We start from the raw sequence: 16,147 nt of genomic DNA, 5'->3' as shown, positions 1-16,147 counted from the left end.
GGAAGTTCAGTGAATACAGTATGACAGCAATGGAGGGCAAGATGCACGCTCCATTGAAACAATGACAGTCCTCCTCCCTAAGGCCCAGATCCTGCATTCGGATCTAGGATCTACGAGGGCAGACCCTACTCCACACAGAGCCCGGCTGATGTCAATGGGCTTCACACGGGCCCCTCTGCGCTGATCTAGGGGGCTGGGAAAGCCCCCAAGGAAAGGCTTAGTCGGGATGGGAGAGGAGGGTGAACTAGGGGCACAAACATTCACTACAAACAGCAGATTATATGCCTGAGTCAAAACCCAGTGAACCTAATGGGCACCTTTCCGTACACTCCAGTGAGCTAATTCTCAGGCCCTGTGTGGCTTGGGGCTGGGGAACACTTCTGGGTATATTAGCTGCCTTTCTTTGCCTAGCCCTAGACCAGAGCCCTGCCCAGCTGCCACGCAGGAGCAGAGGCGACCCCAGAAATCTTTCCCATAGTACACATCATTAATCCCTGTACAGCCATCCCTGTTGCAGCCGCTGGCCCCAGGGCCTCGCCCGCCAACTCCGCCCCATGCTCAGATCCTGCCTTTGAGATCGGCCTGCCCAGGTGCTGTGTCACTCCCCATCCATCAGAGGGGACGCAGGCTGCTGGAAGCAGGACAAGGCCCAGCAGGGCTCTGGGGGGAGCCCTGAAGCAGGAGCTGGCCCCACTGCAGTGGCTCGGAGCAGAAGCACCAGCCACCCCACTGCCCACTGTGCTCACTCAGATTTGGCCCTGCAGCCCCTCTGTCAGGAGCCTGAGTGGGCAGTGGGGTAAGCAGCAGGGTGGCCAGCGCTGTTCCTCCTTGCTGCTGCCAGTGCTACACACGGTGTGTAAGGTGCACCCCGCTGCAGTGCCACAGCGAGGGCTGTAAACGGAGGAGACTCTAGGTGCTTGGTGCATTCAGGCTCTTTTTCCTCTCTCTAAACAGGGAAAATTGTGCAAGTGTTTCTCCTGCTTGGCCAGAGAACCAGACCTTTGAGAGCCAGGCTGTGAGGAATGGATCAGCCAGAATGATGCATCTGCCTTGCAGCAGGGAGCCAACCTCTTCAACATGCAGCCCCGGCAGAATGGACGTCCAAGGCGGCAGAGCTGCAGCTGGCACTCAGTCGGGTCCAGAGACTCTAAGCGTACTGGGAAGCAGGGGCAGTTTTAGTGACCAGGTAAACACAGGCAAGAAGAGCCCCATAGAACAGATGGAGGGAGCTCACCGCTCCCCACGGCCTCTGCCCTCTTCCCCTGAGGACAGCAAGCAAGCTGCCCCCTGTGCAGTCTGGAGCCACACTCCCCTGTGCCCGGCAGCCCTGCCTGCCATGGGCCCCCTTTTTCCCTGCAATAGTCCCATTGCTCAGAAGCAGCAGGTACTGAGGAGAAGATCACCCGACAACAAGCTAGAGCGACTCAGAGAGAGAATTCGGGAGCAGAAGCAGCGACACCAACGTCTGATTCAGGAAGCGAAGCAACCCAGTGCCAGCTATGCCAGGGAACTGCTGCATCTAGGGCCCCTGAAGAGGAAGGTTCGCAAAGTGGCCTTTGCTCCTCCAGCCCCAGTTTACAGAGGTCAGTGCCAGTCTAGTGCCTACTGAGTGCTGCCTGAGAAGAGGCCCACGCTGTGCCAGGCAGCAGCCTGCAAGGCCCAGCACCTGCTAGAATAGACGCTTCCTCCTTCCCAGCACTTGTTTCTAGCGTTGGGAATGGGGGTGGGGCCCGGGATGCCAGACTTTAGAACAGGGAGAGTTACCAAAAAGGTCAATTCATGGTGGTGGTTTATAGTGTAGTTGTTTTTTCTCTCTCCCCTTGAGCCCTGTGCTTTTGGACTCCTGGTAACGAAGGGTTACAGGCCTTACAGGCATAGGGATCCAAGAAATGGACCCAGAAGCAATGACATATTAGTGTTATCTGCACATTAACCCCCTGGCTGCCACACCATCCCATCCTGTCCACATCACACCTTCATGTACTCCTTCCCCTTCCTCCCTCCCGCCATCTGAAATGGCCACCTGCCCATTCATCCACCTGTGAGCTTTACTTTCCAACATGTCCAAGTCTCTATGTAGCTTTGAGTAGCCAGGACTTAAATCAAGAACCTGCCACAAAAATGTTTCCTTCTTCCCCCTCCCCCCACAAAAACAGAATCCTCCTTCCACCAGCTTCACACAGTGGAGGGCCACCACTGACTCATTGGCCCTTCAGTTTCACAGCTTTGCTCGCATGTAGACATAAAAGAAATTGCTTAGGTAGTTGCCTCTTTTGGTGGATAGAGCATTGGAAAGGGACTCAGGAGAGCTGGATTCTATTCCTGGGTGACTGCTTTGCTGGGTGACCTGGAACAAGTCACTTCTCTGCTCCTCAGTTTCCCGGTCTGTAAAATGGGAATAATGATACTGACTTCCTGTGTGAAATGCTTTAAGATCTGTGGATGAGGCGTGCTAGACGTGAGCTAGGTGTTACTAAGAAATAATAGAGGAAGGGTCAGTCCATTTTATTGTTCTTTTGACTTGTCAGCATGGAGGATCCACTCTGCCTTCCCTGCGAACGATAGCAAACCTTTGTCAGATAAAAAACATGGAAAGAGACTCCTGCCATGCATGAGAATTGGCAGCACAGCAGCCTGGAGGGGGCATCGCAGAGGAGTTAAAACAGGAGCTGTGCGGTTCAGAACGCACCACTGAGGATTTAACAGCTTGTTCAGCAGCACTAGAACGGTTCTGAAAACAAATGTTAGCAGCAAAGCTGGGACAAGGGAGCCTAACTTGGCCTTAGAGGGTTGTACTCCGTTAATTGTCACTCTGCTTTGGAGTGATTTAAGATGTCCGGTCTCTGCAAGTGAATGATGGCCCAGACTCAGCAGCAAGGATGCTTGTGTGTTTAGATTAGCCTGCCAGCCTGGCTGCTGTTTCAGATGATGGGGAATATTAAGGTTACATCAGAATATAGAAGACAGGCTGAAAAACTAAGCATGGCAACCAGTCTTATTCATACACTAATAATGCTTTCCCATTGCTATTGCAACCCAACAATTAATTCAGTTTGTTCAATTATCCCTGGGCACTCTCCTAGGATTTAGAGCCCCAGCCCCATTGACAGTCACTGGTGTTCCCAGAAATAGCTGTTTACATTGTGATGCTGTTCAGTGGCCAGCATGAAGTGAAGTGCTGGGTCTCAGTCCAGTTCCCTGTAGACAAGTATCAGCATCACAAAAACCAAGTTCTGCAATTGACACCATTGCCCTCTGGGTGGGAACCTAATCTACACTGGGGCCAAACCCAGGATCTTTACTGAGCCTGCATTAAACAGAATTTAAACCAGTCCAGACTGATACACTTTAAACCACAGTTTGATCACTCATTGTTGACAGGACCAAGTGAGATTGAAACTAAGTCATGAAACCCCGTTGCCACTCCAGGACCAGGTCAGATCAGGGCAGCTTGGGGGGGGAGGCAAGTGGGGCAATTTGTCCCGGGCCCCAGAGGGGCCCCACGAGCCCTGGCCCGGCAGTGGTCCAGGTTTTTGGCGGTGGGGGGCCCTTCAGTGCTGCCGAAGATGTGGAGCGACTGAAGGGCCCCCACCACCGAAATGCCGCCGAAGACCCGGACTGCCGCCGGGTGAGTATAAGCGCCGCAGCTCCCCCGCTTTGCCCCAGGCCCCCTGAATCCTCTGGGTGGCCCTGGGTCAGATATAAGCTGGAATTGGTTTTGATAAGTATGCTTGAACACATCATTATCGGCCAACAGCCCTTGTGTCTCACTGTAGAGTGACTGCTTTTCATTTTCCATTTGTTTAGGTTTTAGTGCTGTAAAACTGAAGGTTGCTCATTCTTCTGCAGATGAAGAGACTGGAATATCAGAATTTGAAGAAGTGGCCACCACCAGACAAAGTGGGGATTATAAAAACAAGAGTCCAGGTTAGTGCTGCTAATAGCACAACGGACTATTTGCTAAAGGGGATTTTGCATGCATGAGATATCAATTCTGCAAATGAAAATTTGGGCTGAATATCCAAAGAACCTTTCCCCTAGTCAGACGTAATACTCTTCCCAAAGAAAGTGGTGGAACCCTCCTTACTTGGGTCATTTAAAATTAGAGCAGCTGAAGAAGAGAGGAAGGATGGTCCAGTGGTTAGGGTGCCAGCCTGGAACTCAGATGATGTGGGCTCAATTCTCTGCTCTATCAGAGATTCCTGTGTGACCTTGGACAAGTCACGTAGGGCAGGTCTACATTTAAAAAGCTGCAGTGTAGTGCTTTAGGGAAGATGCTACTATTCTGAAGGGAGAGCTTCTCCCGTCGGCATAGTTAATCCACCTCCACAGAGACTGTAGCTCTGTCGATGGGAGCAGCTGTCCTGCTGACATAGCGCTGTCTACACCAGGGGGTAAGTCGGTATAACTGCATTGCTCAGGGGGGTGGATTTTTCAGTGTAGACCTGGCTTTAGTCGCTCTGTGCCTCAGTTTCCCATCTGTAAATGGGAACAATAGCACTGCCCTATCTCACAGGGGTATTGCAAGGATAAATACAAAGAGCATTGTGAGGGGCTCACTCTAGTCATGGGGGTTGTTGTTGCGCGTGCTCACCCTTGGAGCGCCCCCTTGCAGCAGTGTGGGGTATTGCCGCTGTCTTCCATGTTTCCTGCCTACCTTCTACTCCAGGTCTTTTGTGGCGCAGCCCGGTGACCAAGTTATAAAGCTCAAACCCCTTCTGGGGTCTCCCAAACAAGTCCAAATGAATCTGGATAATTCTTTTGCCCCCTTGAGCTACTGAAGTCCTCTCCTTGTACTCGCAAAACCCGTATCTCAGGGCTTCCCTGGCAGGAGCCTATCCTGCCCCTGTAGTGCACTGCCTCCATTGTCTGTCTGTCCCCTAGCCCTGGGCTCCTTGCAGCTAGAGAAACCGGTCTCCTCTGCAGTCTCTCCCCTCTCAACTGAGCTCCTTCAGCCTACTGATTTTGGCTTAGCTCTGCCCGGCAGCCAGTTGGCGCCTCACCTCCCCAGGTGCAGAGCATGACTGATTGGTGTATTCACTAGCCTTGTAGGCTAAGGAGTTAAGCCCCATCACAGGGATCATATAAGTACCTAAGGTAGATAGAGAAAGCAAAAGAAATCCTGGGAGCAGAGGCCGCAGCCACAGCTAGGGTGGCCTTAGTTCCACCTCTAGAATTTTATGAAAACAGATTCATGGCAAATGGCCGTGAGCGACTAGGTCCCTGCATGGTCACAAAGCCATAGCATGGACCCAGGGCTACGCAGAAGATGTAGGTTTAGATCAGAGATCTTTCTTTTGTCCTCTGGTCTGCCAGCGTGCTCAGAAGCAGGGAGTGCTTTCACCACTCAAGAGGCCTCTCCAGCCAATTAAAGACGGTCATGAATAAGTTCAAAAAGGGCTGGTCCTTACTCCTTGCCCAAAAGCAGGATGGCAGCAACAGGTGGCCTCAAGAATAGGGAGAATGAAAGTGAAGTGATGCTAAAAAAATGCCTGGGAGGGATCAGTGGACAGACTCCCTTTTTCTTCAGGGTGAATTGGATTGGGCTCCATCTTGCTTTCAACGCTGCAACTTGGTATTAAATTAATTCTGAACCATTCTTCTACAAAGCATGGCACAATAAAACAGTGAAAGCCAATTCGTTATCTTTACAACCTTAGGAATGCAGCTGGCAATGAAAAGACAGCTTGTGGAAACATGCCACTAATTCGACTGTCTAAAGTCTATCTATGTTAATTTCACAGTGTTGGGTATATCAGCAAAAGGGGTCATGTTTGCAATTTGATTGCATTTCTAAGCTCAGTTTTTTCTGTCTTTTCCTATGGGTCAAGACCAAAGAGACAGACGCATGACAAGCAGAAGTCAAAGGCCCAAGCAAGAACAGAGTTCATCCAAGTCTCCTGTCCCAGAGAAAACACTGAAAGAGAAAGGTAAAGAGGCAAATTATTTGGGCTGACACAATGACATGGATTAATAGGGGGGAGATGGGCAAAGGTGCTTAAGAAAATGTCCAGCTGGCAAAATCTCATGTTGTTTATTTATGTTGTACTTTATACACATGAACTCCTGGGAACCACAGTCAAGGATCATGGTCCATTGGCCAAGGCACTCTGCATGAAGTAACAAAGGCAGTGACATAACGGAACTGGTGGCCAAAACAGTCATCTAAGGGCAGGGGTGAAAATTTGGTGGGGGGAGGATGAGATAACAGCAATAAAATAAATTGGCAGAAAAGCAGAAGTCTCAGCTTCAGTGGTCCATTGATAGGAAAGCCGTGTGGTCTAGTAGATAGACTGGACTCAGGACTGTGGCTACTGGGGTGCCATCTTTGGGCTGAGAAATAAAAGATTAGGAGCAGTTCTAGTCATTTGAAATCCCATGCGGGGGTTTGCAGGGATATTGGTTACACCCGTGGCCAAATTATGACACAGATAACTCCATTCTGCTTATCCAAGAGTCCTTCTCTAGTTTCAGTGGGGTATGGTGTGAGTTATTTTCTCTTCTAAACTGTTGTGTTGCCACATTGTTAAAACAGCTGTCCTGCTGCACCCCAGAAGTGGCTGTATTTAAGTGAGGCGTGACATTCTGTCAGGCCTGGTCTACACTTAAAAATTAGATTGACCTATCTACGGTGCTCAGAGCTGTGAAAAATATCACACCCAGAGCCCTGTAGTTAGGTTGACCTAACCCCCAGTGTAAATGTGGGTAGGTCGATGGAAGAATTCTTCGGTTGACCTAGCTACTGCCTCGGAGTGATTGATCAACTACAGCAGCGGAAACCCCCCCTTCCATCGATACAGGAAACAACTGCACTCTGGTGCTAGTGTGACACAGCGCAGCCCCATAGCAGTGCTGTTGCAGCATGGACACCCTCACAATGGTATTTAGAGGTTTAGCTGCAAAGTGCTTTGAGACCCTTATGCACGAGCTGCTATAGGCTTTCAAAGTATTAGGACGACAATAAATATAGGCTGGGCTTTCCAAAGGCACCTGGGGAGGCTGAGCACTACATTTTCTTATGCTCCGTTGACAGTCCTGGCCATAGGACAATCCCTGCCATTTTTAGTAATACTTTGCATTCAAAGGGATTTGTGAGTCTTACTTCATTAGGACTTGTAAAGTGTTTGGTGTTCCTGAAATCAAAGTGCTGTAGAAGTGCAAAGGACCATCACCTCTATTTTACAGGCTGGGAAACTGAAGTACAGAGAAAGTGGCTGATTTATCCACTGTTTTGCCGCAAGTCAGTGTTAGAAGTGGGAGTCTTAACTTCACCACACCCTCTCCTCATCTCTATTTCTAAGTACAAAGTTTTATTGTTGAAATCAAGCCACTTTGCCCATTTAATGCCATCCTTTTGGTTTGGAAACAGCTGCATTCAAACTCGTAGTACTTGATTGTAGTACTGCTGAAAAGGATCTGGGGGTGATAGTGGACCACAAACTGAGTAGGAGTCAGTGTGATGCAGCTGCAAAAAAAAGGGCTAATAGGATTCCCGGGTGTATTCACAGGAGCGTTGTATGTAAGATGCGGGAGGTAATTGTCCTGCTCTACTCAGCACTGGTGAGGCCCCAGCTGAAGTTTCATGTCCAGTTCTGAGCATAACAATTTAGGAAGAATGGGAAGAAATTGGAGAGTCCAGAGGAGAGCAACAAAAATGATAAAAGATTTAGAAAACCTGACCTATGAGGAAAGGTTGACAAAACTGGGCATGTTCAGTCTTGAGAAAAGAAGACTGAGGGGCAACCTGATAGTCTTCCCATGTGTTATATATGTTATAAAGAGGACAGTGACCAGTTGTTCTCCATGTCTACTGAAGGCAGGACAAGAAGTAATGGGCTCAATTTGAGGCAAAGGAGATTTAGGTTAGCTAGAACTATAAGGGTAGTTAAACTCTGGAATAAGTTTCCAAGGGATTCTCCATCATTGCAAGCATTAAAAACAAGCTGGACAAAGCCCTGTCTGGGATGGTTTGGGTTTACTTGGTCCTGTCACAGTGCAGGGGGCTAGAATTGATGATTTCTAGAGGTCCCTTCCAGCCTGACATTTCTAGGATTCTATGAAACTTTGAAGAAAACAAGCAAGGGGTACTGGATGTGCAGATTATTTAAAGCAAAGGTATTTAACACCATCAAGAGTACAAAGTATGTGACTTCAGAAAAAAGCAAAAGGATCCCCCATCTAACACTATGCAGATGAGGTTATGAATGTAGCTGCGTAGTGCATTCTGTTACCAAAGTGCTATTTAAAATGCATGAAATATAAAATAATTTTCTTCTCCCTGGGTTTTTTGTTTTAATGGATTGCTTGAAAAATGGCTTGATCTTCCTCAGAGACTGGGTCATAATAAGACCATGCTATATGAAACATTCATCATTGTAACTGCCAGTGTCAGGATGTCTTTATTGGCCATTAGTTTCTGTCAGTGAAGAAGCCAGGGCAGGGCTAAGAAGAGATGAATGAGGGGTCAGGGGTCAGAGGCAAAGTACTTGGGAATTTGATGAATTATAAATTTGCTGTAGTTAACAAAAAGTTAAGTCGCAACGGCTATAAAATATTCATCTGTTCATAGAAAGCAAAAAGAATTACAGAATATTTAAATTAAGATGGTTTCCCTCTAGGCAGGCATTTTCATCGGGGATTCAATCTGTTCTCAAATTTTGACACAAGTTTTTGTAGTTATTAAAAATTGTGCGGATTAAACAAAATAAAGATTTAATTGAAATTAGACATCGCTGGGGGAGGGAAAAGTGCTTAGAGCCCTTTTTAGTTTTTGTCTGTTGCATTTAGAGAAATTCTAACAGATATTTAAGATCTAAAACTGCATACTAACCACCACCTGCATTTCTATTATGGCAAAACTAGACAGAGAAATAGGCCAGAAAGTTGATTCATTCAAAATATCGATGAGTCTCAACCCCCTGGCTGTTGCTAGAGTTTGCAGGTACCACTTTGGGTGGTCTGGTCAATACCTGGACTGGAGCCATCCAGAGTAACTACAAGATGCTGCAGGAAGTGATGTCAGTCATTCCGTGGGTGGTGCTCTTCCTGTCTCCCTAGCTACATGGACTCGACATTGTGCTGAATGTCATGTTAGTTAAGCTGATTTGTTTTCTAACATGACCTAATTGTCTAGCAAAGATGAGTCCAGGAGTTAGTGGTGAACCCGAAGCCACAGACTGGCACTAGGGGTTGCAGTGTGTGTGTGACAGATACAGGGCCAGAAGTTCAGCTGGTGTAGATGGGCGTAACTCCATTGAAATCAATAGAGCTGTGCCCAGTTACGCTGGCCCAGTATCTTGCAGTTGACATTTATACAGGAACGCTGAGTATGCTTGTATAAACCCGTAACCAGCCAATCTCCCAAAAGGTCGCTTTAATAACGGGCCAGATTTATTTAGTGGAGTTTATAAAGACAGCTAGGCTCCTCCTGCCTCCCACTGAAACCCTAACTCCCTTAGGTGGATGTCTACACATGGAGCAGGGATGTGATTCCCAGCTCGAGGAGAAATACTCACTGTAGCTGCGGCAGCATGAGGGGCTAGCCGCCCCAAGTACATGCCTCTGGTTTCAAACGTACCCGGGGTGGCTAGCCTCTCTCGCTGCTTGCTCCGTCACAGCTGCCCTCTATTTTTAGCACGCTAGCTCCATCAGAGCTAGCGGGAGCAGTTCTCCTCCAGTCAGGAATCACATCCCAGCTCAAAGCACACATGGATCCGTGGATGCTTTAGCTTTTTGCAACCTGATACCCATCTGCATCTTTGGCTGCCTTTGTAAATCTGGCCCAGTGTCTGTTTCACCTTAACAAAATTGTCCCTTTCAAACCTCTTCATAACTTTGTTAAAAACTTTTGTCCAGGGAAAACTTCAGGGGGTTTTGGCATGTGGAAAAAATACGTCTGTTTAGCCAACTTCACACTCCGCTGATGAGGTGTTTGGTATAAATACATAATTATACCGGTGGGAGTATTGGCATCCCGTGAATATAATCTGAAATTATGAAGTAAAACTTTGATAAATGTTGTCTATTATGTGACACCACGTATTAAGGAAGAATTATTCATTTGTGCCTCATGCGGTGTCATTTATTTTTGCATTATACACAGCCTCTCATGCTGTATGGCTCATTGATCCTTCTATACTGTATCCTGCTGATCCTCCTCTGTTTAAAAATAAATTAGTTTACTCTAGTGAGGTTGAAATAATCAAAAATAAAATCATGTTCCCATTCAACACCTACAGTTCCCACCTCGGAGGTACAAAAAATGGGGCATCTGGGATGATCCTAAGAACTTACAACTGGACGTATGTACTGAACACCCTTACAAATTTCCCCAGACAGCTGCCTCAAAAAAAGCGCAGACTCAGGGAAAGCCTGGACAGGTGGCAACGCTGTTAACACCCTCGACACCTTCTACAGCCCATCGTGTCCAAGCCCTTGCTGCACCTGACAATAGATACGGCTCGGGAAACTCACAAGCTTTTCTTTATCTAGTAGCCACAAGGATTCAGGGAGTCTCAGGTTTCAGCAAAATGCTTTTAACAGTCACAGGAACATGATGGAAAAAAATAGGATTCAATCTTGTATCCAGAGAACCGCTTAACTCTGTCAGTCCCCAGGTCTCTTTCTAGCCCACTTCCTCTTACGTGCCTGCAGGCTCCACAAGATGGCACTTGGCCACACTGTAAATGGACCCCAATAGGGAGTGTAGGCATAGGTGTGCGCAGCCCATTTCATTAGGGTGTGCACCCAGGGAGCCCCGCCCTAGCCCCGCCCCATCCACTCCCTCCTACTTCCCCCCTCAGAACCCCTAACCCCCCCGCTCCTTGTCCCCTGATTACCCCCTCCTGGGACCCCTGCCCCTAACTGCCCCCCAGAACCCCACCCCCTATCTAAGCCTCCCTGCTCCTTGTCCCCTGACTACCCCCCTAGGACCTTACCCCCTACCTGTCCCAACCCTTATCCACACCCACGCTCCTGGACAGACCCCCGGGAGTCCCATGCCTATCCAACTGTTCCCCGCCCCCTGACAGGACCCCCAGAACTCCTGACCCATACACCCCCCCCCGCTCCCTGCCTACCCGCCCCAACCCCTCTCCACACCCCTGCCTCCTGACAGCCCCCCCCAGAACTCCCAACTCATCCACCCCCCCAGCTCCTTGTCCCCTGACCACCCCCTCCAGAGACCACTCCCCCATCCTAACTGCCCCCCCAGGACCCTCCTTGCTCCCTGTCCCCTGACCCCTATCCACCCCTCACCCCCTGACAGACCCCGGGACTCCCATGCCCCATCCAACCCCCCCCCCGCTCCCTGACTGCCCCCTCCAGAGACCCCCCACCCCTAACCACCCCCATGGGATACCATCCCCTATCCAACCCACCCTGCTCCCTGTCCCCTGACTGCCCCCACCCCTTAGCCAACCCCCCTGGCCCCGGACCCCTTACCATGAGATGAGACTTCTAGCCTCCCCACGGAGCCAAACACTGCCCCACGGGAGCACGCAACCCCAGCCCCCAGAGCGCTGCACGCGCGGTGGCATGGCTCCAGGGGAGGGGGAAGGTGGGGGAGGGGCCGGTGGCTTGCCGCACCGGGAGAGAGGGACCATTTGCCCACCCCTGCATTAGGGTGTGCCTGGGCACACTCGGCACACCCCGTGCGCACACCTATGAGTGTAGGTCTAAAATTTGAGAGGCCTTACTTTTTTTTTATAGCCTGATGAATATCAAAATGTTGATGAAAAATTTTGATTAGCTCTAACTGGAACCTATTGTCCCCCCCTCCACACACACCAGCACCCCCCAGTGTGATCCCTTGAAACTGACTTATGAGGAAGTTAAAAAAAAGGTGGGGGGGCACTTTAAGGAAGAAAACCCACATCTGTGTTTTGTTTTCCAGGATCCAAACTGATTGGTGCTTCTGCATGGCGAGAAGGTCAGAAGCTGGTGAAAAAGTTGCTTGGTCCACTTCCTAAATTTACAAAGCTGGGGAGCACATCTGAAGAGTGGAACCCTAAAAATGACTCTGGTAGAGTTACCTGTAACTTCTGGGTTGTAAGGAGAAGGGGAGAGATCCTGGTCTTTTATTTTGGTAAAGAAAAAAAATAGTGTCTGAACACCCCTTCAGAAACTAGATGAAGCAAATTGTTTTTTCAAGGTCATTATGAGTGCCTGAGATTAAAAATGGTTACAATTCCCCGGCTCTCCACTAAACAGCCCCATGGAACAGTTACGATATCACGTGTTGGTAGTCAGCTGGCACAACGACTCCACAGTGGTTGTGGAGATGTGGCCAGTTGATGGTGTCATTGTGTTTGAACCAAGACCTTAGATGGAGTTCTTATCTAAAGGGCCTTTTGATAAGGAGTCTGCAACTGCTCTTACGTATTAAATTGTTTTTACGTGGAAGGTCCATAATTCACAGATCATTCATAGAGCTGACCACTACAATGTCAAAAAGAGCCCTTACAATTTTGACTTCTAGTAAAAACCTGCAGTGATTTTTCAACCTCCACTGAGGTTTTACTGCTAAGTAACAAACCCCAGCAAAGCCAGAGTTATAAATGCAAATACAGACAGACCATTAGCAAAAAGTCGGTTTTGTGACTGCCAGGTTCGATACAGAAAATGATACATCCCCAAAATAATAAACTAACTGTTGCTTTAAAATGTTTTTGCAGAACCTGGTAAAGATTTTATAGCAACCCCACAAATAGAACAAAGCTCTAGAGAAAATGGTGTTCCCGGGGGAGGTGATCACATGTGGAACAGCCCTCCACATAAAAGCTGTCAGACTACACCCAGCAGTTCCATTGAAATTGCCAGCAATGCACTGACCAGAGATGCAAAGCAAATACTAAGGGATCTACATTTGCAAAACCAATCTTGTGAGGAATGCATAAGTACAAAGCCGCAGAAAGATACCATAACAGGAAAGGCAGAAGATTCAAAGCCATATCCAGAAACCAATCCTCCTTCAACTGAAATCAGCAGCATCACTCGCTCCAATTACAGCAGAGACAAGACCAGGTCCTCGTTAATGAAAGCTGGAATAGAGCCAAGAAATTGCAATGGAAGAAAAAGTGCATCTCTTCCAAGAAGTAAGGGCTCAAACAGCCCAGGACAGAAACTGTCCGAGAAGGAAAATGTTAACCAGTCTGCTCAGAAGAGGGTAAACGTAGGGAAAGCCCACACCTACAGCCCAGAAGAAGTGCATGAATTTATGCACAGAAAGGTTGAGGAAAGAAAGAAGAAAAACCTAGAAGAGAAAAAGTCTTTAAAGCAGGCCAGAGAAACAAGAGCTCAGAGATTGCAAGAGTTGTACAGGAAACAGAAGGAAGCTTTTGCAAAGAAATCATGTTCTGGGGTGGCACAGACTTTAAACAGGGGAATTATTCCTGCAACACAAGGTTCTCAGTATAAACTTGCCCAAGTAAGTACATAAAAGAAGTTAAATGAACAAGGATGGCGATAGAGTGAAACAAAAAAAATCAAATCCTGATCTGCTGTACTGTGTTTGGAGGCAATTTTAAGTGTTTATATAAATTGAGTCATATCTGGGCAAATATAGGAATTCAAGTTCTAATGATGATGATCGCTGTGTGGGTCATCGGTGGGGTTGGAACCCTTGATCTTTAGGTGCAAAAGCAGAAGCTTCCACTACTTGAGCTGAAAGAATAGCTTCGTTACTCGGCCTCTGTAGTAGACTCTTATCTGATTATGTAGGCCAGCTGTTAGACGGGGTGAAGACCAAGCAGTATTTTATTGTTCCATAGTTAGTTAACAATTACATTGTTATTCTTTCATTTCAGGAACAGACCATGAAAAGGAGCCTGGAAAGGAATTTTATGGAGTGGGTGCATAAAACATCATGTGCTTTATTGAGAAGTGAGGAGCAGGGAAGCAGGTATTACATGAGCCATCGAGATACAAAAGTGCATCTCTTAAGCCCTTTCTCTAGCGTGTCCCGGAGATTTGTCATAAGTGTTCTGTTTTAAACTGTAATGAATAAGGTCACTGGTTACTCAGCAACAAGAAAGGACTTTGAGTCTGATGTACCAGGTGCTGTCAGTTCCCATATTAAAATCTGCCTCATCACATACTAATGCAAGTGCAAAGGTTGAAGTCGGACACTGGGAGCCAGGAGTTCTGGGTTTCATGATCTGAAACTAACTTAATGTGTTTGGGGGAGAAAATGGCCTAATCTCTGTGTGCCTTAATTTACCAGCCTGTCAAAGGATGATAGTGATACTTCACAGGGAGGTCTTGAGGCCTAACTAATTATTACTTGTAAAGCATTCTGAGATCTTCCCCAGAAAAGCCCCGGTGTGATTTGTTTTGCTGGTAGGTTTGGTCTCTCTCTCTGTTATAAGAATATTTCATTTCAAATTAGAGTTTTGTAGAAAAAAAACAAACCCAGTCCAACCACGATGGTTCTTTGCCCAGTGTGTGGGTTGGTTCTAATAATTAGTGACTGGGTTATAAACACAGCAGGAGAATCTTGTGCGGTCTAGGTATAGGCCAATATTTCAGCCTGGTTTTATGCTTCATATTATTAAAGACTTTAATTCTACAGCATTTAATAGACAAGCCTCTGAAGCTCTGTCCTAGATGTTAGCACCTCACTGTACATCTTCAGTCCTGGATTTGTCAAGCATTTTCTAATCTATAAGCATCAATCTCTCTCTCACTCTCTATCTCATGAGCTGCCTTGTTCTGTGTCTGGTCTCTTTGTCTGGACACTTAGTCTGGTCTTCTTTAAAAATCAGCCTGACTTCTGTTACTGTATCTTACTTCCTGCACTGATGTGGGTCCCCCTTTGTGTTTAAACAGTGACTTACATCCAAAGACGAGCCAGCCACCTAAAGCAAAAGAGACATTTGATTTTCCTTCTTCACTGGCATCTGAAAGTGGGTTCCTCAGCCCTTTGAACCTTAAAGACCTGGCAGTCAGCCCTTCTCCAGCTCAGTACCTGCCTCCCCAGAGCTTTTTCCTTCCACTGAAAACTGCAAAATCTGGCCTCAACGCCTCAGCTTCTGAGGATACTTCCAGCCTCCCTCCGTATAGAAATACACAGGACAGAGTGAAGGCCATTCACTCCCTAGCCAGGGAGCTCGGTGAGCGGATTGAGATGGCAACTAAAAGACTGAGGGGGACAAGCAGGCTACAAGACTCTAACGACAATGGAGGAGAGGAACATATACCTTTAGAACCTCCCAATTGGTCTTCTCCACGGTCAAAGCCCAAGACACCTAAAAGTGAGGGAAACAGGACCATGAACATACGAACACTCCTGGGTGTTCAGAGTCCTAATGGCGTATGGATTTCATTAGACCCTGCACAGGATAGCACGCTCTACTTGGGTAGCCCCGAAGGAGCAGAAGCCCGGAAAAGGAAGGAGCGGATACAGGCTGACACAGCCGCTGTTAGCGAGGAGTTACCGTGGAGTTCCAATTCGGTGATGCATGGGAAAGCCCTGAAGGATGTGTGGGAAGGTAGAGCATGGTGACACAAGATGCCACAGGGTGACTGACATTAACATTGCGGGAGGTTTTCAAAGGCATGAAATAGGAGTGAGCCACTCAGCTCCCATTGACTTTCCAAGGTCCCTTTTGCCTTTGAAAAATCACCCCTGTAGAAAACAGGAGGAACTGGCTAGACTTTAGGGCAATGTTCTGTTTGTACCAGTATGAAGTGAACATTTTCCCATATTTAGTAGAGGCTGGGGCAGTCTGGATCACCAGCTCTGAACCCTTCAGACTCTGGGGAAGTTCTTCTCAGATCAGAACATCCCAGCGTGGGCCTAGCTCGCACGTTATCTTATTGGTTTGCATAGCTATAGGCTTAGCGCTGATAATCCTCCCAGCGGAGTCCAAGGGGAGGGAGATGTCCGGCCACCGGATGCTTGGAGTGCTCCAATACACCAAAATAAAGACCGTTCCTCCTCTGCTGACAGAGAGGAGGGTTGGGTGCCTAAGGAATTCCAGAGATGGGGATAAAATTAGATTTCCCAACCTATCCATCAGGTGCTCTTCTTGTGCACATTGAGGAAGTTGTGAGACTGTGGGTGGGACTGGATTGAGAAGTTCACTGTTTGGAAAACTGGGATAAGGTTCTAACAGGTTTATTCTCCTCTCTTTGCACCTGTGACGCT

The 16,147-nt window shown here is 47.8% G+C and overlaps 1 protein-coding gene across 2 annotated transcripts in view; it reads left to right on the top strand.

Annotated features, from left to right (window-relative positions):
• The first annotated feature begins 1,031 nt into the window (after positions 1 to 1,031).
• CCDC187 (coiled-coil domain containing 187) overlaps positions 1,032 to 16,147 on the top strand; it is a 66,817-nt gene continuing 51,701 nt past the window's right edge. Inside the window, exons 1-7 of one of the 2 annotated variants that reach the window (XM_054007869.1) lie at positions 1,032 to 1,583; positions 3,808 to 3,927; positions 5,832 to 5,930; positions 11,894 to 12,022; positions 12,675 to 13,426; positions 13,806 to 13,900; positions 14,827 to 15,488. In XM_054007869.1, coding sequence (XP_053863844.1) covers positions 1,037 to 1,583; positions 3,808 to 3,927; positions 5,832 to 5,930; positions 11,894 to 12,022; positions 12,675 to 13,426; positions 13,806 to 13,900; positions 14,827 to 15,488 — 2,404 coding nt within the window. In that variant the 5' untranslated portion in view covers positions 1,032 to 1,036. The remainder of the gene's footprint in view (positions 1,584 to 3,807; positions 3,928 to 5,831; positions 5,931 to 11,893; positions 12,023 to 12,674; positions 13,427 to 13,805; positions 13,901 to 14,826; positions 15,489 to 16,147) is intronic. The other variant, XM_054007870.1, reaches the window with a different exon arrangement.

The sequence above is a fragment of the Malaclemys terrapin genome, chromosome 17 (assembly GCF_027887155.1).
Source record: "Malaclemys terrapin pileata isolate rMalTer1 chromosome 17, rMalTer1.hap1, whole genome shotgun sequence".
Classification (NCBI taxonomy): Eukaryota; Metazoa; Chordata; order Testudines; family Emydidae; genus Malaclemys; species Malaclemys terrapin.
Note: the sequence above shows the minus strand (reverse complement) of the source record. Positions and strands in the feature narration are given on the sequence as shown.